General features: G+C 64.4%; 2 protein-coding genes across 19 annotated transcripts in view; one reads left to right on the top strand and one right to left on the bottom strand.

Annotated features, from left to right (window-relative positions):
* PC (pyruvate carboxylase) overlaps positions 1 to 21,049 on the top strand; it is a 101,171-nt gene extending 80,122 nt beyond the window's left edge. For all 17 annotated transcript variants that reach the window (XM_042237684.2, XM_027959891.3, XM_042237678.2 and 14 more), the window contains 19 exons: positions 71 to 255; positions 644 to 809; positions 896 to 1,041; positions 1,155 to 1,272; positions 1,548 to 1,699; positions 3,083 to 3,201; positions 5,288 to 5,450; positions 7,416 to 7,598; positions 16,266 to 16,410; positions 16,738 to 16,827; positions 16,915 to 17,136; positions 17,642 to 17,798; positions 18,308 to 18,548; positions 18,671 to 18,920; positions 19,087 to 19,331; positions 19,413 to 19,592; positions 19,679 to 19,927; positions 20,198 to 20,338; positions 20,416 to 21,049. In XM_042237684.2, the coding sequence (XP_042093618.1) occupies positions 71 to 255; positions 644 to 809; positions 896 to 1,041; positions 1,155 to 1,272; positions 1,548 to 1,699; positions 3,083 to 3,201; positions 5,288 to 5,450; positions 7,416 to 7,598; positions 16,266 to 16,410; positions 16,738 to 16,827; positions 16,915 to 17,136; positions 17,642 to 17,798; positions 18,308 to 18,548; positions 18,671 to 18,920; positions 19,087 to 19,331; positions 19,413 to 19,592; positions 19,679 to 19,927; positions 20,198 to 20,338; positions 20,416 to 20,664 (3,401 nt within the window). In that variant the 3' untranslated portion in view covers positions 20,665 to 21,049. The remainder of the gene's footprint in view (positions 1 to 70; positions 256 to 643; positions 810 to 895; positions 1,042 to 1,154; positions 1,273 to 1,547; positions 1,700 to 3,082; positions 3,202 to 5,287; positions 5,451 to 7,415; positions 7,599 to 16,265; positions 16,411 to 16,737; positions 16,828 to 16,914; positions 17,137 to 17,641; positions 17,799 to 18,307; positions 18,549 to 18,670; positions 18,921 to 19,086; positions 19,332 to 19,412; positions 19,593 to 19,678; positions 19,928 to 20,197; positions 20,339 to 20,415) is intronic.
* On the bottom strand, positions 9,458 to 12,899 carry LRFN4 (leucine rich repeat and fibronectin type III domain containing 4). 2 transcript variants are annotated; one of them, XM_027959896.3, is made up of 3 exons: positions 12,646 to 12,899; positions 10,855 to 12,213; positions 9,458 to 10,280 (listed from the first exon to the last, which is right to left on the bottom strand). In XM_027959896.3, exons 2-3 carry the CDS (start codon positions 12,201 to 12,203, stop codon positions 9,719 to 9,721), a joined length of 1,911 nt encoding a protein of 636 aa, XP_027815697.2. In that variant the 5' UTR covers positions 12,204 to 12,213; positions 12,646 to 12,899; the 3' UTR covers positions 9,458 to 9,718. The 2 variants fall into 2 exon arrangements, with proteins under 2 accessions (XP_027815697.2, XP_042093622.1); XM_042237688.2 differs by lacking the exon at positions 12,646 to 12,899 and having other exon boundaries at positions 10,855 to 12,545.
* Positions 21,050 to 22,103: the final 1,054 nt, after the last annotated feature.

Here is a 22,103-nt window from a genome sequence, read left to right as displayed (position 1 = left end):
CCCTGTTTCTGTGTCTCTTGGGACCCCAGGATCTAACTTCTTGTCCTGTTACCCTGTCCCCACCCACTAGGCGAGATTGCCATCCGCGTGTTCCGGGCCTGCACGGAGCTGGGCATCCGCACGGTGGCTGTCTACTCGGAGCAGGACACGGGCCAGATGCACCGACAGAAAGCTGACGAAGCCTACCTCATCGGCCGGGGTCTCGCCCCGGTGCAGGCCTATCTGCACATTCCAGACATCATTAAGGTCGCCAAGGTGAGGGGCCAGGTGGGGATGGGGGCCTCCTGAGAGCTGGGACTGGGTCCTGAGCCTGCCCCGCTCTGCCTCCCGTCTCCAGTGCTGCCTGGCCGAAAGTCCCTGTGAAAAGGTGAATGAGTGAGTGGCTGAATGCGTGTGTGACAGAAAGCCTGAATGAGTGGCTGAGTGAGTGAATGAGTGACTGCGTGCAGGGGCGACTAAGCAAATGGATGAGCAGATGAGCGACCGAATGAATGAGGGACTAAGAAATGAATACGTGAGTGAGTAAATGAGTGACTGAATGGAGCAGTGAGCTGAGGCAGGTGGGAGGGCCGCAGGGTTGGGGGGCTCTGTGAGGGCTTTGAGGGGTGCTCATCCCTTCTGACAACCCCCGCCTGCCCACCAGGAGAACAACGTGGACGCTGTGCACCCAGGCTACGGGTTCCTGTCGGAGCGGGCCGACTTTGCCCAGGCCTGCCAGGATGCTGGGGTCCGTTTCATTGGGCCAAGCCCCGAGGTGGTCCGCAAGATGGGCGACAAGGTGGAGGCCCGGGCCATCGCCATCGCCGCAGGTGAGGATGGGGGTCGCCTAGCCCCCGCGAGGGGCCGTCTGGGTGGGGCTGGCGGGCTGTGGCCTGACCTGCCTGTCTGCCAACAGGAGTCCCCGTGGTGCCCGGCACGGATGCCCCCATCACTTCCCTGCATGAGGCCCACGAGTTCTCCAACACCTACGGCTTCCCCATTATCTTCAAGGCCGCCTATGGGGGCGGGGGCCGCGGCATGAGGGTCGTGCACAGCTACGAGGTGAGCAGAAGCTGAGGCCGGGCGGCCACCTGCAGAGGGACTAGGGAGAGGGGAGCTGGGGGAAAGCAGAGCTCAGGCCCCACCGTCTCCTGGGCTCCTGCCTGCCCTCCCAGGAGCTGGAGGAGAACTACACCCGGGCCTACTCGGAGGCTCTGGCCGCCTTCGGGAACGGGGCGCTGTTCGTGGAAAAGTTCATCGAGAAGCCACGCCACATCGAGGTGCAGATCCTGGGTGAGTGGGGCGTTCCGGGGGCGGCAGCACGAGGCAGTGGGGCCCCTGGTCTTCCTGGGCTTTGGGAAAGCTGCCGGAGCTCTCCCTCCATAGGGACCTTCCCCAGGAAGGTGGGCTGAGGGTGCTGGGCTGGTCAGACCTGAGGCCTCGGTGTGCTGTTTTGAGCCGCCACTAAGCCACCCCTGGGAGCAGCGCTGAGCAGCCATGGTGCTCGTCCACGGATTCGGGGGTGTCTGGACCCCTGAGGGGCTGACCCTGGCTTACCTGCACCCCAGGGGACCAGTACGGGAACATCCTTCACCTCTACGAGCGGGACTGCTCCATCCAGCGGCGGCACCAGAAAGTTGTGGAGATCGCCCCAGCTGCCCACTTGGACCCCCAGCTGCGCACCCGGCTCACCAGTGACTCCGTCAAGCTTGCAAAGCAGGTGAGGGGCAAGGGCTCCCGGGAACAGAGCTGAGAGCCATAGCGCAGCAGCCTCCTCCCCACGTGGAGACAAGGAGCCCGCTCCAGGCTCGCTTTGAGCTCCCACAGCCTCACACCCGGCGGTCACGGGGGCCCAGGGTGGCCAGCTGCTGCGGGGCAGGGAGGCCCAGGGTCACCGACTCCAGGAGGGCAGGAGGTGGAGGGCCAATGCCAGGCCCTTGGGATCCGTGCTGTGCGGTCGCAGAGGTACTGGGCCCAGAGGCCAGGCCTGGAGACCGGAAGAGTCGTGAGGAGGAGGGAGAGAGAGAGCCGCTGGCCTTGCCTCAGCGCCCCTCAGCACAGACAGAGCTTCCGGGGGCGGGCAGCAGGGGCTTCCGTCAGGATTAAGGAACGGTGTTCAGGCATTTCTTCCTCACTCATGCCTTACCGTCCCCAGGATCTGTCTCCTGCACCCCGTTCACGCCCCAGGGCCACGCCTCCTGTCTGTACTCTGTGGGGTGCAGAGTGAGCGCCCGTGGGCTGGGCAGGCTGGAACAGAGGCCCCGCTCTCTCTTCTTCTGGTGCCCCCAACCCCAGCCCCACTCAGAGGCCAGTGACCCTGCCCCAGCCTCGGCCTTGCCCTCCCAGAGCCCCGAGGGCGCGTATTTTCAGGTCTGCCTGGGCCTCTCTCCTCCAGGGCTGAGCCCACTCAGGCTCCCAGGCAGCCCAGGCCCCAGACCACAGACGCTGCTGGGAACTTCCCCAAACAGAAAGCCAGTGAGGCTCCAGCCATGGCTAACGTGAGGTGCTGTTTAGGGTCTGATTATAGTTGAGGTTTTGCTTCCTTCATAGGAGATTTCTTGCCTTGAGTTTGGTCTTATTTATTGGCTTATGAAGTGTCTCATTCCGGAACAGATTTGAGGGAGTGAAATGAGATGTGTGTTTTGTGGTACAGCCTCATCTGTCGATGAGGTCCCTCTCAGATGGCGTCTCTTTGGGTAATAACCAGAAGCGATGGCGGAGTAAAGCAGAGGGGAGCTTTCTGAAGACCCTGTAAGCGTCAGGAGGATCCAGGAGAGGCCAGGGTACACACGGGTGGGGCCCATGTCCCAAAGCTGGGGGCGAAGGCGGTGTCTGGGCCGGTGGGAGCTCTGCTTAGGCCTCATCTGGACAAGCTGGGCACGGCCTTCACAGGCTCCCAGAAGGCCTGGGGAGATGCCCAGGCTGGGGCTCAGCTGTGGGGGCTGGGCACTTACCTCCTGGGGGCAGGGCTGGCCCTCTGCCTGCCGTCGGGTGGGGTGGGGTTGGCCAGTCTGTTTTACTATGGAAGCAACCCAGTGGATGAGCCTGCGCCCCCCCACTGGGTGCTCACCACAGACCCCTGCTTAACAAGGCCGCCCCACAGGTGGGCTACGAGAACGCGGGCACCGTGGAGTTCCTGGTGGACAAGCACGGCAAGCACTACTTCATCGAGGTCAACTCGCGCCTGCAGGTGGAGCACACTGTCACCGAGGAGATTACCGAGTGAGCATGGGGTCGGCCCCGCAATGGGGGGCGGGGTGCGGCCTCCGGGGCCAGCCACAGGGCGTCTCCGCATCTTGTGTAAAACCCATGTCGGGGGGTTCCTAGGGAGCTCACTGTCCACTGATAGAGAATCGTTAGGGATCCATGTACTTAGTTTTTTATGAAAAGTATTATTATACAAGCATTACGTGTCATTGTGAGAGTTTGTACAGAGGAGCAATAAACATGCCTCTGGCCCCGCTGCTCAGGACCAGGATGCTGGGAGGTTCCCAGCGGGTGGCTCTGTGTGCTGCGCATCCCCAAGGCATCAATCAACCCCATTTTTCGGTTGACAAAACCGGGGCTCAGAGAGGTTAAGAGAGTTGCCCGAGATCGCACAGCTGGTCCTCTCAAGCCCTGTGCTGTATCTCCTAAGCCCACGCTAAATCGTTTGGTTTCTTTCCATCTTTATTTACTTAACTGTATAAGTAGTTTGACACAATTGAGATGTTTTGTATATGACTTTTATTTTACGTTTCAAATGTCATATTTGTCTAAGGCATTCCCATTACTCTTTCTGAATTCTTAGAAGTGGCCGCACAGTGTTCCATCTTCTGGTTAGTTTATAACTGATCCCCATAGTCCTCTATTTTTAAATAATTAGGTTGTTTTCTACTTTTGTGGCTTTTAAGGGTGTGTCACTCAACATCTTTGGGCCTAAATCTTTGCCCACCTCTTTGAAGAGTTCTGAGGACGCGCATCTTTAGTAGGATTACCTGAGCAATGAATAAGCAATATCTCACCTAAAGAGAGAGTGAAGGAGAGGGAAGCCTGGCATGCTGCAGTTCATGGGGTCACAGAGAGTGACCAGCTAGTGGGCACTACTTAGCAACTGGACACCACCATCACCACCTAAAGAGCTTTCTAGATCACCTGTACCGATTGGTTCTCCCACAAGCATTGCGTAGAGACATTTCCCAAAAAAACCTGCCCAATTTATAAATAATTAATATGGCCTCTCTTCGTTTCAAAAAACATATTTTGAGCCGTCGAAGTGTTATGTCCTGGCCTTGGGCCAGTCCATCCCACCATGGAACTTTCCTGACAGTTCCTTCTTCAACCTCTGACCCAACTGGAGACTGAGGACACTGCTGGGGCGCCTGCCTTCACCTGGCAGGTGTGAGAGCCCCCAGAGTCCTCCCTGTCTCCAGGTAAAGGCTGAGTGGACCACGTGCTCCAGCCTCACCCTCTGGCCCCGTGAGACTTTCCCCTTCACGATGCTGGAAATTTTTCGTCAATCTTGAGCCTGCCCTAAGCCAGTTCTGCTAAGGGTCGGGCTCTTTGCTTGCTCCCGAGCAGAGGTTCTTCTGTGTCAGAGAGACACAGACTCGGGCGCAGGTTCCTCCCAGGTCACGAGCCACGTAGAGCTTGGTTGGGCTGCAACCTCTCTGACCCTCGGGCTCATCCTCTGATGGGAATGTTGGTGGCTCTCAGAGCATTACTGTGGAGGTAAAGCTTGGGAAGGGCACAGCCACAGTCCACGGTGTGGACGCATGGCAATGCCCAGTAATCATCATCGCTACTGAAATACAGAACACTGGGGAAGGTCTGCCGATGATGTTTCCTGGCTGTCCTTACCACAAGCCTCAGTGACAATAAATTGAAAACCTGGAGCTTTTAAACAGCTGTTCCACTTGAATTTGTTGCTGTCCTTAAGAGCTTGGCAGTCAGGGAGGGTGTGCTTAGAAAACCAGGCTCATGTGGAGATTGTACTCTGAGATCTTCTCTGGCAAACTGACCCCCACCCCACCCACCACACACAGAGTAGCATGTACCGCTGTGAGAGGGAGGGTCTGATGTCAGGAGGGTCTGCGGGAGGCAGGGGGACAGGGAGGGCGCAGGGCAGAGTTGGGGGTGGAGGTGGGGGGCAAGCCCAGGGTGCTGCTAACATCTCAGCTGCTCCTCAGGCGGACCCTGCAGGGCTCCCAGCCTGGGCGTGGTCAGGACGAGGCTGGTGAGGGTCAGCAGGCAGGGCCGGGGGCCAGGGCTGCCCGCAGCCATCCCCTGCCTCATGCCGCCCCCTCCCCGTCCCTCCCCCAACCTGCAGTGTGGACCTGGTCCATGCCCAGATCCACGTGGCTGAGGGCCGGAGCCTGCCTGACCTGGGCCTCCGGCAGGAGAACATCCGCATCAACGGCTGCGCCATCCAGTGCCGGGTCACCACCGAGGACCCCGCGCGCAGCTTCCAGCCCGACACCGGCCGCATCGAGGTAGGCCACCTCCGCCAGAGCCCGCCGCCCGGCTCGGTCTGCATGAAGGCCATTCTCCGGGGGGCACGAGGGAGCCTGTGGGCCCAGCAGTGAAGGGGGCGCCTCACTGGAGCTTAAGAGTATGTGGGAGCCAGGCGCTGTCCAGCACTAAAGGGGAGAGCATTCCTGGGAGAGGCTGCCATGGAGGCTGGGAAGGCCACCAGCGGGGACAGGGAGGTCAGCTGGGTGGAGCCAAGTGCGGAATCCCCAGGAACAGAGCCCAGGTCCTTGACTCATCTCACAAGGACCCAAAGCTTCGCTGCCCACTGAGGGGTCCTGCTGGCTTCGGTCCTGCCTTCAACCTGGGGGAGGAGCCGGGCGCATGAGGGATGAGGTCCCGGAGGTCTCAGTGGAGGGGCTGGGCTGGGCCAGGGGACCTGTCAGGGATGCATGCGGGAGTCCGGGAGATGGTGGGGACAGGGAGGAGCCCGAGCAGTGGCGTAGGGGGCCTGGTGGACTCCCCCGGCCCCTGCCTCTGGGCCGGCTGGGGCCCCTGGCCTCTGGCCCTGCCTCATGCCCCAGCTAAGAATACCTCTGGCTCCAAGTCAGCACTCTGCGGCCCTCCTGCTGCCCCCTCTGGCCCAGGAGTCTGGGGAAGCGGACCTGAGGGAGGACAGGAGGGTGATTCTCCGTTACTGAGCCTGAGAGGACAGACTGGGGTGGCCAGGCGGGGTGGGGTGGGGAGCAGTCTGGTTCTGAGAGTCGCATTGGCTGCTTGGCTTGAGGCAGAGCTACCACCAGGACTGTTTCTGGAAGGATCCAGGTCCACAGGTGGGGGCCAGCTCCCAGGCTGGAGCACTGTCCAGCGGGCGCCCCCATCGAGTCTGCCCTCGGCGGGCAGGGGCAGCCCCGCTACAGCTCCATCTCCGAGGCCTGGCTCCTCCGAGCCTGGTTTACCACAGAATATTTTTAGCTGACGGTTCCTGCTCACAGCTGAGCGTTCACGCTTAAATATTTTATTAAGCTCCTTTTTATCACGCACAGGCTGTGTCCCTTAGACGCGGAAGTGCAGTGCAGTGTGTGTCCCCAGGCCCCCGCTTGTCCCTCCCGCTCCCCGTCTCCCTGGCCAGTGCTGCTCACGAGGCCCCCACCCCGGGCATTCACACCCAAAGCCCCTCCCCCAGCCCTGAGTCTCCACCGGTGACTCCTGGGAGCCCCGGCTGTGCCCCTGAGCCGCCTCTCTGACCCTCGCCCTCTGCTTCCCTGTCTGGGCCTGTGGGCTCACGTGCATCTCGTTGCATCTGGTCCCAGCGTTTCTCATCAGCTCACTGCTCCTTCCTCTCCCACTTGACAGGGAGGGAAGGCGGGGGACCCCGAGGCCTTCCCTGTCGCTGGGTGTTAGGGACCCCCTCGGCCTGCCTCCCCTGCCTGGCTCCGTCCTGCAGCGCCCTTGCCGCTCGTCTGTGTTTCCTCCTCTGTCTGTCCCCTCGCCCCGCAGGCTGGGACCCCTGCTTGAGCGGGGCCTCTGTTTTAGCTGCTCTGTCCCCAGTGCCTGGCGTGAGGTGGGCACACGCGCTGCGGACTGAATGAGTGAACAAATGAATCTGAAAGGCAAGGGGGCTGGTCAAGCAGGCGGGTGGCAGGTCTGGCCCCTCCGTGCCCTGCTGACTCCGCGTCGGCCCTGAGAGTGGGGCCCCGAGCCTGGGGCTGGCGGGGCCCATGCTCCCCACCCTTCGTCCTGCCCTCTTCCCCTGCCAGCTCCTCTCAGGGAGGAGGAAACCGTGACTGTGGCCCTTAGAGCCGGTGGGGTGCCCCTCGGTTTGCTGGCAGAAATGAAGCAGAAGTTCTCAAACCAGAGTTGGGGGTCATCTGTGCGTGACTCTTGGAGCCCTGCCGGCCCATGCTGGTCCAGCCTGGGGCCACGGGGGTGCCATGTCTCGACTCCAGCTTCAGACCTTGGCCTGACTGGGCCACCTCTGCCCGCAGGTGTTCCGGAGCGGGGAGGGCATGGGCATCCGCCTGGACAACGCCTCTGCCTTCCAAGGCGCTGTCATCTCCCCCCACTACGACTCCCTGCTGGTCAAGGTCATCGCCCACGGCAAGGACCACCCCACGGCTGCCACCAAGATGAGCAGAGCCCTGGCCGAGTTCCGAGTCCGAGGCGTGAAGGTGAGAGGCTGCAGCCCCGAGATGCCCCTGGCCTCTGGGTCATCTCTGTCACCTGTGTCCATAGCCAGAGGTGAAGTCATTGCCGCAGGCTGTCTTGTGTCCGAGGCCAGTGCCTCTGCGTACCCGTGGGCCTGCCCTGGGCACATGCCACTTTAGACCTGCTGCAGGGCCAGGGGCAGGGGACCACACTAGTGGCCCAGCCCACGGTGGGGGAGCTGCCCCCGAGTCCCTACACCGCACACGGCACTCCGCAGCCCCCGCCTTCTCAGTGGCTCCCGCCCTGCTGGGTCCAGGCTGGGCGCTGGGTCTGGGCCACGTGGGCAGCGCTGTCCTCGCTCAGCCCTGCTCCATCCCCATCACCTTTTCAAAAAGCAGGCGGGACGGAGGAGCCTGCGGGGCAGTGGCCACTCTCCGCTCTCAGCCCACCTCACAGGACAGGGCTGTCCCCCGTGCTGGGGGTATCTGCGCTTCCGTGAAGAGCCTCAGGGCACCTGGTCAGGGGCCGTTCCCTGCACACATGGCCGGGATGTGGCATGGTGGCAGGCCATGTCCGGGGCTGCTCTGGGCCGGGGGACTGGTGAGCAGGGGGCCCGGTCACCCCACCCCCCGCCTGCCCACCCCTGTGCTCTTGTCCTGCTGGTGACCCTGGGCCATAGTACTGTCCACCCGTCCGACAGGCTGGGGGCTCCCAAGCTCCCACTGCCTTCGCGCCAGAAGGTGGAGGAGGGCCCCAGTGCCCCCCGGTGCATGCCCAGACCGGGCACCGGCCCCGCCGCCTTCCGTGCTGCCCTGGCACGGCTCACATTCTCCTGCTTCTCTTGGCTGAACCCCTTGTTTCACTTTATTTAAACCAGGATCTCTCTTGGGCCACATCCAGGTATGTGTTCCGGGGCTGGGTGGGCAGGCACATGTGTGTGTCAACGCCACGCACACGTGTGTGAGCTCAGCCGGCACACGCGTACACACGCACCTTACCACACCAGCTCTCACCAGGCTGCCATCAGAGGCACAGCAGGGCTTAGGCAGAAGGGCGCACCACCCCTCAGCACAGGTACAGCCCCACGGGCAGGGGTGCCACACCTGCCTCCACAGCGGGGCCCGGGTACCTGCATGGGTGCTCCTGGCACCACCAGAGAACCACGCATGCCTGGGGTGTGTTTGCAGCTTCCTCCCAGCCGACACTTGGGAGCAGTGGTTGTTTGAAGGCTGGAGGAGGCCGTCTGGGCCATGGGCTGGTGGGGACATGAGCTGGAGGGGGTGGGACAGGGCAGGGCATGCTGCCCCGAGCCTGGTTCTCGAGGTGGGAACCAGAGCCGTGGCCATGGGGGCCTGGTGCCCCCTGGTGTTTGCCCCAGGATGTCCAGCAAGAGCAAAGCCTTGAGGGGCGTCGGGAGCAGCTGAGAGCCGAGACCCCACTCGGGGCCCGCACTTCCGACGGGAGCCCTCCGGGGGTCCCAGACCAAGAGCAGGGCGATGCGGTTCTAGGCCCTTTGGTTTGATGTTACAAATCCTGAAGGCACCTTGGCCAATGGGGAAAGACACTGTCACCAGCAGGGGTCAGTGGGGACTTTCTGAGTTACCAGCCCAGGTCCCGTTGCCCGGAAGAGCCGGGCCATCCCCCACCGACTCCCGCTGCTGCCCTGTGCGCTCTGATGTCTGTGCCAGGCGAGCGTCCTGGCCGCACACTCCAGGCAGGGGCGCCCTCTGCATATAGATGTGGGCACAGAGCCGCCTGCTCTCCAGGGCACCCAGGCTGCTGGGGCCGCCTCCACAGGGCTGGGAACCCCAGCCTGACCCCCTTGTCTGTGCTTCCACAGGCCCCTCAGGGAGCCGGGCAGGACCAGGCCAGAGACTAGCACTGAGGTGGCCCCAATAATTTTATTATAAAGAAAGACAAGACTTCCACTTGGCAGCTGCAGCCCCCGCTCGGAGGCCGTGAGCACCTATCACAGGGGCCTGTCCCGTTTTGCCCGACTGGAGGCCAGAACCAGGGCAAGGGCCCCTGTCCTGCCAGAGGCACTGAGGGGAGGGCCGGGGCGGGTGCTCTCCAGCCACGCTGACCCACCAGGCCAGGAGGCCGCCCGCCTGCACCCTCTGCCTCCCGGGAGGTCTCCCAGCCCTCAGACCACGCTCTCCTCCAGCCGCTCGGCGCTGCCCCCCGCCCCCCGGCCCCCAGCCCCGAGCAGCCCCCCGTGCACAGAGTGGCTCCGTCGGGCCCAGGCCCCTCCGAGGCGCCTGGCGTAACCGTAGCACCCGCCGCTGTCCCCCAGGTCCAGGGAGCAGCTGCGCTGGGGGCGAGGCGGCGGGCTGCGTGGGGGGTGCGCCTTGGGCGTGGGGCTGGGGCCTCCGTTGGTCTGCGACTGCACGTGGCTGAGCTTGAGGGGGAGACGGCCGTTCCCGGCCCCCCGGCCCCGAACCAGCAAGGCCACAGTGAAGACCAGTAAGGCAGCCACCAGCACGCCCCCTACGGCCACAGTCAGGGTCCCGCCCAGCACGTGGGCCTGCAGGGCGTGGCACAGGGGCGTGGCTGGCAGCGTGGAGAAGTGGGCGCAGCCCAGCAGCCGGGTGGCAGTGAGGTCAGAGGGCCCAGCAGCGGGTGACAGCGCCAGCAGGCAGAGGTCGTAGTCGGCGCCCGGGACCAGGTGCTTCAACAGGAAGCGATGGCTGGAGGCCGGGACGATCCTGCGGGCAAGGGCAGGGGTCAGAGCGCAGGCCTGGGGTCCAGGCCCCCGCCCCCTGCCCAGGGCCACAAGGCCTTGAAGCTCCCTTCGCAGCCCACCCCCCCACACACACACGCTCTCAGGTCCCAGCTCTGAGAAGCCCCTTCCCCAGGCCCACAGGAGCCTGTGTGTTCACTTCAGAAGGCGGAGGAAACAAGCAGGCGCGTGTGGCCCTGGAGATGGTGCAGGGCAGACAGGTGTGCCCATCGACACCCAGGCCCGCCCCGGGCCTCAGAGGCTGCAGAGACTCACACAGCAGTGCCCGTGAGGCTAAGCCAGTGCCTGAACACAGACGCCAGCACCCCGGGCTCCGCCTGCCAGCCTCGCCTGGGACCTCGTGGGGCACAGACTCCTCCCCTCCCCTCCCCCTGCAGCCCCCACGACCCCCCAGCTCGGAAACTGAGAAGGGGTGCATGGAAGCCCCAGGAGAGAGCAGGGGCAGGAGAGGTGGCCAGCCCTCCCCAGAGGGGGCAGAGCTGGCTCAGAGGAGGGCGGCTCCCAAGCTGGGGGCTCTGGACTGCAGATCGCCCCCTCACCGGTAGATGAGGGTCTCGTCCTCGCTGCTGTTGTACTGGAGCTGGAACATCCACACGGGGTCTGCTGGCCGCCCTGGCCCCCAGCTCACCAGCCCGGAGGTGGCTGTCACCTCCGTCACCTGCACAGCCGGCTCCAACTCAGGCGTGCCCTCGCCCTCCGCAGCCGTGCGGGCTGAAGCCGCGATGTCCGAGGGCCCCGGGCGGCCCCCCTCGGTGCTGCCGTTCCCCCCGTGGGGCAGAGCCAGCACCCGCAGTTCAACGCGGGCCGTGGCCTCGCCGGCCGGGTTGGTGGCAATACAGGTGTAGGCCCCCGCGTCCCCGGAGCCCGTCACCCCAATCTCCAGGGTCCCATTGGGAAAAGCCCGAGCCCGGGAGGAGTTGCCCACCAGCCGGTCATCGGGGCCGACCCAGTGCATGGTGGGCGCGGGGTCGCCGAGGGCCCGGCACCGCAGCGTGGCCCGCTGGCCCTCCAGCACCCAGAGGCGCTGTGTGTGGCGGGCGATGAGGGGCGGCTCACAGGAGAACTCGCCCTCGGGCACCGTCCAGAAGTAGCGGCCGGCTAGGCCGGGCGGGGAGGCGCAGGTCTCCAGGTCGTCGGGCCGTGCCAGCCGCCGCAGCCAGAGCAGCTCGCAGTTGCAGTGCAGAGGGTTCCCGCTGAAGCTCAGCACCAGTGGCGTGGGCGAGGCCTCGGCGTGGCGGCCCCGGGAGAAGAGCGGGTCGGGCGCCAGCGTGGCCAGGCGGTTGGAAGTGAGGTCAAGGCGGGAGAGCTGGCTGAGCTGGGCAAAGGCGCCTGGGGGCAGCGCGTCGATGAGGTTGTGGTCCAGGTTGAGGGTGTGCAGGGCGGGCATGGCGCCGATACCGGCCCAGGGCACTTGCCGCAGATTGTTGTAGGACAGGTCCAGGTCCTCCAAGCTGCCCAGGAAGTCGTCGAAGGCGCCTGGCGCGATGCGGCCCAGCTGGTTGCCACTGAGGATGAGGTGCTGCAGGTTGGCAGGGCCCCGCAGGCTGCCTGCGCCCAGCTCCGCCAACCTGTTGCCGTCCAGGTGCAGGGAGCGCAGGCTCTCCAGGTCCCCGAAGGCGCGGGCCCCGATGCGGGTGATGGCGTTGCGGGACAGCGTCAGGTCCACCAGCCCGGTCATGTTGCGGAAGTCCGGCGGCCCCAGGGCCTGGATGAAGTTGTCAGCCAGCCGCAGCTCCACCGTGCGCCGGTCCACGTTGGGCGGCACGAACAGCAGGCCTCGGTGGGCACACAGGGTGCTGAGCGACTCCGACAGGTTCTGGCAGATGCAGGGCAGTGGGCAGGCGGCCGCTCCACTGGCCAGCAGCAGCAGCAGGAGCGGCGGGGCCATGGCGAGCGCCCTGTAGGAAGGGCCACAGCCCAGGCACAGGTGGGGTTGGCACCGCTGCCCACTTGCCCCGGGCAGATCTTGGGGGGGGGCAGCTTCCAGAGCCCGGCCTGGGGGTGGGGTCAGGGTCAAAGGCCCAAGGGGTCCCCCAAAGCTGAGATAAGGCTGGGGCCTGCAGAGCCAGGCCCCCGGAATAAAGGTCACATTTCCCAAGCCGTGAGAGGGAGCCCAGGCTCTGGGGACAAGGTGAGGCGTGAGCAGGAAGCGGAGGTGGCCGGGAGCGCAGGGAGGGTCCCGGAACTTCCTTCCCCTGGCGTCCCCTGGACTCGCCAGCATCCCTTCGGCGCCATCCCCTCCCCCGCCGGCTAAGGTGCCTCCCCAAGCCCTCCTGGGGCCCCCGCCCCTCCCTGGCCGCTCCCCACACTGCCCCCCACGGCCCCCTCACCTGGTGTCCGTAGCTCAGGGGGCGCGGGCCGGCCTCCCCGTGGGCCCGGCCGGCCCTTGCCGACTCCAGGCGCCTCTCCCGCGGGGATGAGGCCCGGGGCTGACCAGCCGCGTTCCGCGCGCCTTCCGGCCCATGGCGCTCGGGCCCGCGGCCCCAGCTCACTCGGTTCGCGGCACCTTTTCCCGGAGCGATTCGCGGCGGCGGCGGCGGCGGCAGCAGCAGCAGCAGCAGCGACAGGCAGGCGGGTGCGCGCCAGCGAGCACGCGCACCGCGGACACGCACGTGGAGAGCGGACGGGGAGGGGCGCGCGGGGATCCACCCGGGCTCCGGCCGGCTCCCGAGGTCACCCGGACACGCGGCCACTGCAGCGCCCACGGGTGGCTCCTGGTCACGCCCGAGGCCCGGGCCGGCGCGGACCCGCCGCGCAGCCCCCCGGCGCTGCCGCAGCGCACTCACCCGGGCATAGGCGCGCGCGCCCCCGGCCACCCTGGCGCCCCGGCATCCTGCACCGCACGGGCGCCTGCTGCCGCTGCGCGAACCGTCACTCTGCAGACAGGCAGACAAAGCGCCAGCTCGCGGGCCCCTTCACCATCTCCCAGAGACGAGAGTCTTTGTCACATGTCGTTGGGCACCCTCCCCAACACACCCACACATGCCCACACTCCCACACGTCCCCGCACCCACCGGCAGGGCCGGGTGCAAACCCGCACTGTTGCTGGGACCCTCGCGTTCACAGACACACGGTGAAGGTCATAACCGTTCTGCATCACCAAGTCACGTGGAGGGTCCCCAACAGGCACGGGCCCTGCGGGGGGAGGGGAGGGCTGGGGCGATGCCCCCCGGCCGGGCTCCAGCGGGGTGGGGCGGAGAGGGCTCGGCCTCGGGCTGGCGCCGCGCCCCGCCCCCGCTGCCGGCCCCTCCCTCCTCGTCCCAGGCTCCCCGCCCCGCCGGGCGCGCACGGGAACCAACCGGTCTCCGCCTCCGGCCCGATTGGTCTGCGCGGCGCGCTTTCCCGGCAGGCCGGCAGTGGCACGCCGTTTGAAGCTGTGCGTCAGGGTTCCTGGCCTGCCCGGCGGCCCCTCCCTCCCCCTTCTGTTCCTACCGGGCATTTCCCTGAAAGAGTGGCCCAGAACGAGTCGGCCCGGCTGAGACGGGGGTCCCGCGATGTGTCGGCGGGGTTGAGTTCCCGGCTTTTGCCTCTGAGATCCGGGCTCGGCTGGGAGCGCTGAGCGCTCTGAGGCTGAACGCGGACCCTGGTCTTTCGTCTGGGCCCAGCAGGGAAACAAGGGAAGTTACCACCTCCCCCAAGTATTTTCTAGCCCTCAGGCTCCTCAAGGAAACGGTGGTGGTTTAGTCGCTAAGTCTTGTGCAGCTCTTGAGACCCTATGGACTGTACTCCGCCAGGCTTCCCTGTCCATGGGATTTCCCAGGCAAGAATACTGGAGTGGGTTGCCGTTTCCTTGGATTTCTAATCTTGCCTGGTACACCCGGTAACCTTGGGCAAGTTCTTAACCACTGAGACAGTTTTCTTATTCAGGCTAAGGAGTGTTGATTGTTGGTGCTTCATGGGTTGAGAGAAGAGAGGAGGTGACTTGTGAGGGGCTCAGGCAGCTGGAAAGCATTCTTTTTGGTGCCACTCCTCGGGCCTCTGCGGCTGTTGAATTTGTAAAATGAGGGCGCTGGATCCTTGCCCAGGTCACCTCTTGCTCAGTGGCATCGGATACTCCCTTTTCTTCTCCCTATCAAGAACGTTTTCATTCACTCTCAACGTACAAGTTACTGGCATCCACCACGTGCTGCTCCGAGGGGAGCTGGGATAGATCGGAAACCAGAGGGGCCTGCCTGCCTGCATGGAGCTTACTCCCCCATGGAGGATGGATTGGGTGACATCCTCCAGAAATTACAGAGGAGGAAGGGTCTGCCCAAGGGAAACACAGGGTGGGACGTGGAGGCCTCTTAGCATCCTTGCCACCCCTATGATGCGCTAGGTTCTTTAGCTGGTTGAATTGGTTTTCTTGTCTCAGATTCCATGCCTTGGCCCAGCTGAAAGGTCCCCATTTTAGGAGGAGCACGGACTAGTCTCAGGGACAGACAGGCAAGCTGGTTACACCCGGCAGGCATGAGGCAATGTTGGCTGGCCCCACTCTGCGGTGGCCGCCGTGGGTGCTGGTGGGGGAGGTGACGAGAGCCCTGGGGACAGGAAGAATCTTTCAGAGCAGCCTCAGGGCCCAGGGCCTGGTGGGCCTGGGTTTCCTATTGAAGGTGCGAGAGGATCGCGCATGTGCAACCCACAAAGTTGCCTTCTCTGAAGTGACAGCCGGGCCGTAGCCACACAGCCACAGGTGCACGCACACTGGAGTCGCGTCCACTAGGCCTTGCAGCGTGTCCTGGGGCAGCTCCTGTAGCACGGGCTCCCAGGCACTCCCACCCGACCCCTCCTTGGCCCCCAGGGTGGACTCAGCCCTGCCGCGGCTTCATGCTGTCACCCAGCTGTTTAATAAGCAGAACAGAGGGCCCTTGTGCACAGAGCACGTGGGCACCAGCCCCTCAGACGGCACCCTTGCCTCTAAAGTGCTCCCGGGTCTGAGAAGATTGCAGACAAGATGATGAGGCTGAGCAAGGCTTTCCCACGGCTGGTCCCATGGAGTCCTAGAAAGGGACGGCTCTGCCATGAGGGCAGGAGATGAGGACCGGGAAGGTCTTTGAGTTCAGGCCTCAGGAGGAGCTCAGCCAGCAGGCGTGGCGATGTGAGCGCACAGGGCAAGTCTGGAGTGACTAGAGGTGGCCGTGACTGGGAAGCCCGGCCTGAGGCCGAGGGGACACGGAGTCCAGAGATGGCTGTGGTAGAGTCGTCCAGTGTGCCTGTTGGCACAGGAGTGAGTGGTGAAGGTGATGAGCTCAGGTTTTGGGAGCCAGGTGGGTGGTGAGGCATGCCACGGAAGGTAGGGGAGGCCTGGGGGAGACAGGCCGACATGGGATTGGATGAGCTTGTGTGAGGGGCGCTCAGGAAGAGGTGCCCAGGAGGCACTTCCATGTGGGGTCTGGAGCTAGTGGCCAGGACAGGCCACCCTGGGAGAGAGTGCTGGGCGAGAAGGAGAGGCTGGGTGACAGCCTCCTTCCTGCAGGGGTGGGAGGAACCCCCGTGGAACGTGGAACGAGGGAGGAGGCAGAGGGGAGCGAAAAGTCTTGGAAGCCCAAGGAGAGGGCATCCCGGCGGGAGTTGCTGGCAGGAGGAGGGTGGATTTAACTGGAAGGAGGGACCTCAGACTGTCAGAGCGCATGCTGCGTGCAGTGGTGGGGTCCCTGGATGTTGAGGCCCCTTTGAGGAAGCATGGTGGGGAGGGGCGGTGCTGCAGGAAAGGCCAAATCCGTCTTCAGTCTGGCTGGAAGGAGTGGGGAGGCGGGACTCAGCACAGGCTCCAGGGCGAGCAGGGTAGGGGGGTGGGCTCAGGCCCCTGACAGCCTGGGGGCTCAGCCAGGACCGGGGTGGGGGTGGTGAAGCGGGCGGGACCGCCATTTCACGGGGAGGCTTGCATCGCAGTCCCCGGCAGCACGTCCAGCCACTCCTGTCCCTGGCCAGACTGCACAGTGACACCCTCCTACCTGCCTCTGTCCTGCAGACCAACATCCCCTTCCTGCAGAACGTACTCAACAACCAGCAGTTCCTGGCAGGCACCGTGGACACGCAGTTCATCGACGAGAACCCGGAGCTGTTCCAGCTGCGGCCCGCACAGAACCGGGCCCAGAAGCTGCTGCACTACCTTGGTTTGCCCGAGTCTCCCTTCTCTTCCCCACCCTGGATGCCTTGCTTCTGCCCCGTCCTCGGCCTGGCCACGCACCTCTTCTTTTGCTTCACCCCCCGCCCCTGACCCCCCGCCCCTGATCTCAGAGGCTGCTTCTTCCTCCGTGTGGCCGTCACCAGGTCCCCACTGCCTTGACCCAGGAGGCCCTGGCTCTGGAGAGGACAGGGGCCAGCTGGAAGACCCGGGGTCCTGGAGGAGTACCCCCAGCCCCAGGCCCAGCCACTCTCACTTCTGCCCTCGACTCAGGCTTGGCCCAGCCTGCCCTGACCCTCGCCCACTCTCTTCCCAGGACACGTCATGGTGAATGGCCCAACCACCCCGATCCCCGTCAAGGCCAACCCCAGCCCCACAGACCCCATCGTCCCTGTGGTGCCCATCGGTAGGTGAGATCCCTTCTGCCACCTCACAGCGGTGACATGGAGGCTGCCACTTGCAGGGTGGGTGCTAATGCCCCGCTCTGCCCTAGGCCCACCCCCAACGGGTTTCAGAGACATCCTGCTGCGGGAGGGGCCTGAGGGCTTTGCTCGAGCAGTGCGGAACCATGAGGGGCTGCTGCTGATGGACACGACCTTCAGGGATGCCCACCAGTCACTGCTGGCCACGCGCGTGCGCACCCATGATCTCAAAAAGATCTCCCCCTACGTTGCCCACAGCTTCAACAAACTCTTCAGCATAGAGAACTGGGGAGGTAGGCTGGGAGAGGGAGGGAGCGTGGGCCCCACAGTGCAGGCGGGTTGCTCTCTGGGACAAGCTGGAGGTGGGAACCCATGAGAACTGAACAAGGCAAGGCGTTCACGGGTTTAGCAAATAGTGACCGGTGTCCTTTCTCCCGGACCTGAGGTCGCGGAGCTGAGACCCTGGCAGCTCGGGGTGAGAGAGGAGATGCCAACCTGTTAGCGTGCTGTGGCACAGAGAAGAGGGGTGAGGGCCGTGAGGGGGACACAGAGAGGACACCGTGACCCCGAGGGGCCAGCAAAGGAAAGTGTGCAGGGGTTAGTGCCAGGACGCGATGGACCCTGATGAGTGGGGCGCTGTTAGGACCAGAGGTGCAGGCTGCGGGGAGTGGCAGGGCCCCCGGGACGCAAGGGACCCTGATGAGCAGGGCGCTGTTAGGACTGGAGGTGCAGGCTTCGGGGTGTGGCAGGGCCCCTGGGACGCGAGGGGCTGACCTGGGCCCCTTGGTCCCGGTGCAGGAGCCACCTTTGACGTCGCCATGCGCTTCCTATACGAGTGCCCCTGGCGACGGCTGCAGGAGCTCCGGGAGCTCGTCCCCAACATCCCATTCCAGATGCTGCTGCGGGGGGCCAATGCCGTGGGCTACACCAACTACCCCGACAACGTGGTCTTCAAGTGAGCCTGGGTGGGGTGCGCCGTTTGGGCCCCAGTGTGAGGCCTGCGTGCCCCACAGTGGGCCGGAAACCAACCCTCAGTAGCTGTGCCCAGCCAGGGCGGCAAATGAGAGAACTGGGAGGGCTTCCAGGGGAGGCCCCCGGAGGGCAGATGAGCCCCAGCACACGTGTGCAGAGCTGCAGCTGGAAGCCAGGCCTCCGTCTCCTCAGCCTGCCACGCCTTGGCAAAGCAAACGATCCCCAGCGATCCTTCTGACTGGGGCAGACGGAGCCGCACTGCACGCGACTGGCGTCGGGCGGCTCTGCTGCTCGTCAGATGCTGCTGGGGTGACCCCGCCCGACCTAGGCTGCCCCAGAGAGGCTTATCCACGCCATGGACATGCCATGGTGCCCCCGCCAGACCCGGCCCTCAGATCTCACTCTCCAGGGGTTGCAAGAGGGCCAGGAGCCAGCAAAGGATGTGCTGAGGGGGTGGGCTGGAGCTAACCCTGAGCGCTCCTAACCACTCAGGTTCTGCGAGGTGGCCAAGGAGAATGGCATGGACATCTTCCGGGTCTTTGACTCCCTCAACTACCTGCCCAACCTGCTGCTGGGCATGGAGGCAGCCGGCAGTGCCGGTGGCGTGGTGGAGGCCGCCATCTCCTACACGGGGGACGTGTCCGACCCCAGCCGCACCAAGTACTCACTGCAGTACTACCTGGGCTTGGCCGAGGAGCTGGTGCGAGCCGGCACCCACATCCTGTGCATCAAGGTGCCCGCCCAGCCCACCCCCGGGAGTCTGCCCCCCGCCCCGCCTCCCCGCTGTGATGCACCTCACCCCCGCTGGGCACACCGCGTGCCCACCCCTCACTGTCTCCTCCCTGCTTCTCTCAGGACATGGCCGGGCTGCTGAAGCCCATGGCCTGCACCATGCTGGTAAGCTCCCTCCGGGACCGCTTCCCTGACCTCCCGCTGCACATCCACACCCACGACACGTCAGGGGCGGGTGTGGCAGCCATGCTGGCCTGTGCCCACGCGGGGGCTGACGTGGTGGACGTGGCAGCTGACTCCATGTCTGGAATGACGTCACAACCCAGCATGGGGGCCCTGGTGGCCTGTACCCGAGGGACGGCCCTGGACACAGGTAGGCACAGCCACAGCCCTGCCCGTCCTGGCAGTCGGGGTGGCCTCTCCAGGCCGGGCCTTCCATCACCCACGTCTGCGGTGGTGCCTGATTGGACCTGGGGTCCCGGGAGGGGCCTCTGGGACTCAGCACATTTCCAAGCCTCCCGCCTCTGGTGTCCCTGCAGGTGTGCCCCTGGAGCGTGTGTTCGACTACAGTGAGTACTGGGAGGGGGCCCGGGGGCTGTACGCGGCCTTTGACTGCACGGCCACCATGAAGTCTGGCAACTCGGACGTGTACGAGAACGAGATCCCAGGGGGCCAGTACACCAACCTACACTTCCAGGCGCACAGCATGGGGCTTGGCTCCAAGTTCAAGGAGGTCAAGAAGGCCTACGTGGAGGCCAACCAGATGCTGGGCGATCTCATCAAGGTGAGCCAGGCGCTCCCACCCTTGCCTCGGGGCCTCTGTAAGGTGCCTGGCACCCTAAACCCAGGGGTCCCCTCTCCTCAGGTGACGCCCTCCTCCAAGATCGTGGGGGACCTGGCCCAGTTCATGGTGCAGAACGGGCTGACCCGAGCCGAGGCCGAAGCGCAGGCAGAGGAGCTGTCCTTCCCCCGCTCGGTGGTGGAGTTCCTGCAGGGCTACATCGGCATCCCCCATGGGGGCTTCCCAGAGCCCCTTCGCTCCAAGGTCAGGAAGGCCTGGTGCCATGGTGGGTGGGGGGCCAGTGCAAGGGCGTCTGGGAACCAGGCCTGACCGTCTGCTCTGCATCCCAGGTGCTGAAAGACCTGCCGAGGGTGGAGGGTCGGCCGGGAGCCTCCCTCCCACCCCTGGACCTGCAGGCGCTGGAGAAGGAGCTGACAGAACGGCACGGGGAGGAGGTGACCCCAGAGGACGTGCTCTCAGCCGCCATGTACCCCGATGTCTTTGCCCACTTCAAGGACTTCACCGCCACCTTCGGCCCCCTGGACAGCCTCAATACGCGCCTCTTCCTGCAGGGACCCAAGATTGCAGAGGAGTTTGAGGTCAGTGCCTCTGGCACCTACCTGCGCTGCACAGCGGCCCCCCCAAGGGACCCCAGCACTTCCAGGGTGCCAGGGCTCTGATGTGCCTGTCCCCCAGCCTCGTGAGCTGGGGGTTCACACAGTACCCTTAAGAGACCCGGGAGCTAGGTCTTTACAAGTGTGGAGCTGAGCCCCGGGGAGGTAGGGTGCCCTGCCTGGGACTGGCAGGGGCTGCTCTCCCTGCTTGGCCCTCGCCCCGCCTGGCTGAGCCTCCCGGTGGCCTCCCTGCAGGTGGAGCTGGAACGAGGCAAGACGCTGCACATCAAAGCCTTGGCCATAAGTGACCTCAACCGCGCGGGCCAGAGGCAGGTCTTCTTCGAGCTCAACGGACAGCTGCGGTCCATCCTGGTCAAGGACACCCAGGCCATGAAGGTACAGCTGCCCTGGGCCAGCCAGGCGGTGGGGACGGGCAGGGCTGGGGCCTCACGTGCTGTCCACCCTGCCTGCAGGAAATGCACTTCCACCCCAAGGCCCTGAAGGACGTCAAGGGCCAGATCGGGGCACCCATGCCCGGGAAGGTGATAGACATCAAGGTGGCAGCAGGGGCCAGGGTGACCAAGGGCCAACCCCTGTGTGTGCTCAGCGCCATGAAGATGGAGACTGTAGTGACCTCGCCCGTGGAGGGCACTGTCCGCAAGGTCCACGTGACTAAGGACATGACACTGGAGGGTGACGACCTCATCCTGGAGATCGAGTGACCGTGCCCGAGACCGGCAGCCTGACCATCCCCGCCCTTGCCTTCAGGACACTGCGCTGCCAGGGCAGGCCCAGGCTGGCCAGTGCCCGAGGCCAGGAAGGCCTGGCCCTGGAGCTCCTGTCCACGGCTCTTCATGGCAGGAGAGACTGCCTGTGGCGGTCCATTCCCATCTCCCACTGTCTCTCCTTTCCCTGCAGCCGACAGTCACTCACGTATTCATCTCCTGCCAAATAAGGGTCCCCTCCTTGCTGAAGACTGCAGGTGGGCGTGCAGGTGGGCCTGGGGCCCGTGGGAGCAGACTTAGGGGTGCTACCTCCTGCAGGGGAGACCTGAGGCCCAGGTCGCAGAACTTCGCTCAATAAAAACTGGCTTTCCCCTGCCCTCCACTCTGAGTCCTAGTGCCACTCAGCACAGGCAGCAGGGCTGCCCCAGACACCCCCGGCAGGAGTTGGGAGGGGGGGCTGTCCCCTCCTCCTAGGAAGGCGCCGAGGAGGACACTGGTGGTGACTGTCAGCTGCTCAGTCATGTCCGCCTCTCTGACCCCACAGACCGTAGCCCACCGGGCTCCTCTGTCCATGGGATTCTCCAGGCAAGAATGGAGTGGGTTGCCAGTCCCTTCTCCAGGGGATCTTCCCGACCTAGGGATCTAACCCTAGTCTCGATCGAATCAGGTCTCCTGCATTGCAGGGGGATTCTTAACTGTCTGTTGTATACACATCCCAAATAGGGTTAGCTAATTACGAAGAGCCTGGGCTGGGCAAGGGGTTGAGGGGTTGTTCTACACACTTAACACCTATTAACTCAAGGAGTCAACTTTTGCCCATTTTATAGACGCAGAAATGGAATCACAGGCAGGTTAAATAACTTGTCTAGGACACAGAGCTGGTAAGAGGCAGCATTCAGGCTGTTGGGAGGCTTGCTTCTCAACTACACATGGCTTTATTCCCCTGGGAAGCAGGGACGACCTTCCCACCCAATTCAGAATTAGATGCAGATACCACCTTCTAGAGACAGACAAGACCCTTGGGTGTGGGAAGCTCAGGAGCACTGGATGGAGCTCCAGGGTCTAGCCCTGTCCACACCCGCCACAACCAGGCCTCAGGAGACCCCCAAGCCTGCCCCGCAGTGCCCTCACCTGTGGGGGGACAGCAGCCCTGCCTGCCTGGGTCACTGATGTGCCCCCTGCAGGGAGGTCAGGACACGAGGAAGGGGTGGGGTGGGGCCCAGGTGGTTCCTGAGCAGGCATGGAAGGACGTGGAGGGATAGCCCCAGCCTGACCTCGGGGCCTGGCACCTGCCAGCACCTGCCGGCCTAGTGCTGAGGGCCACCCCGAGGCTCTGGGGTGGGCCCGGACTACCTCTTCTGACTCTCAGATCCCAAACATACCCTCTGAAACCCGCCTGTGCACAATTCCTTGGCATCCTCGACAGTGGTTACACA

The sequence above is a fragment of the Ovis aries genome, chromosome 21 (assembly GCF_016772045.2).
Source record: "Ovis aries strain OAR_USU_Benz2616 breed Rambouillet chromosome 21, ARS-UI_Ramb_v3.0, whole genome shotgun sequence".
NCBI lineage: Eukaryota > Metazoa > Chordata > Mammalia > Artiodactyla > Bovidae > Ovis > Ovis aries.
This window is presented reverse-complemented; position numbering and strand designations above follow the sequence as displayed.

What these genes read in the sequence shown, in the direction of transcription:
- LRFN4 (XM_042237688.2), bottom strand. Translation starts at nt 12,536, where the DNA reads ATGCTGGCGAGTCCAGGGGACGCCAGGGGAAGGAAGTTCCGGGACCCT. An exon ending in GACGAGACCCTCATCTACCG is followed by an intron (nt 10,281 to 10,854) that starts GTGAGGGGGCGA and finishes CCTTGCCCGCAG; the next exon opens with GATCGTCCCGGCCTCCAGCC.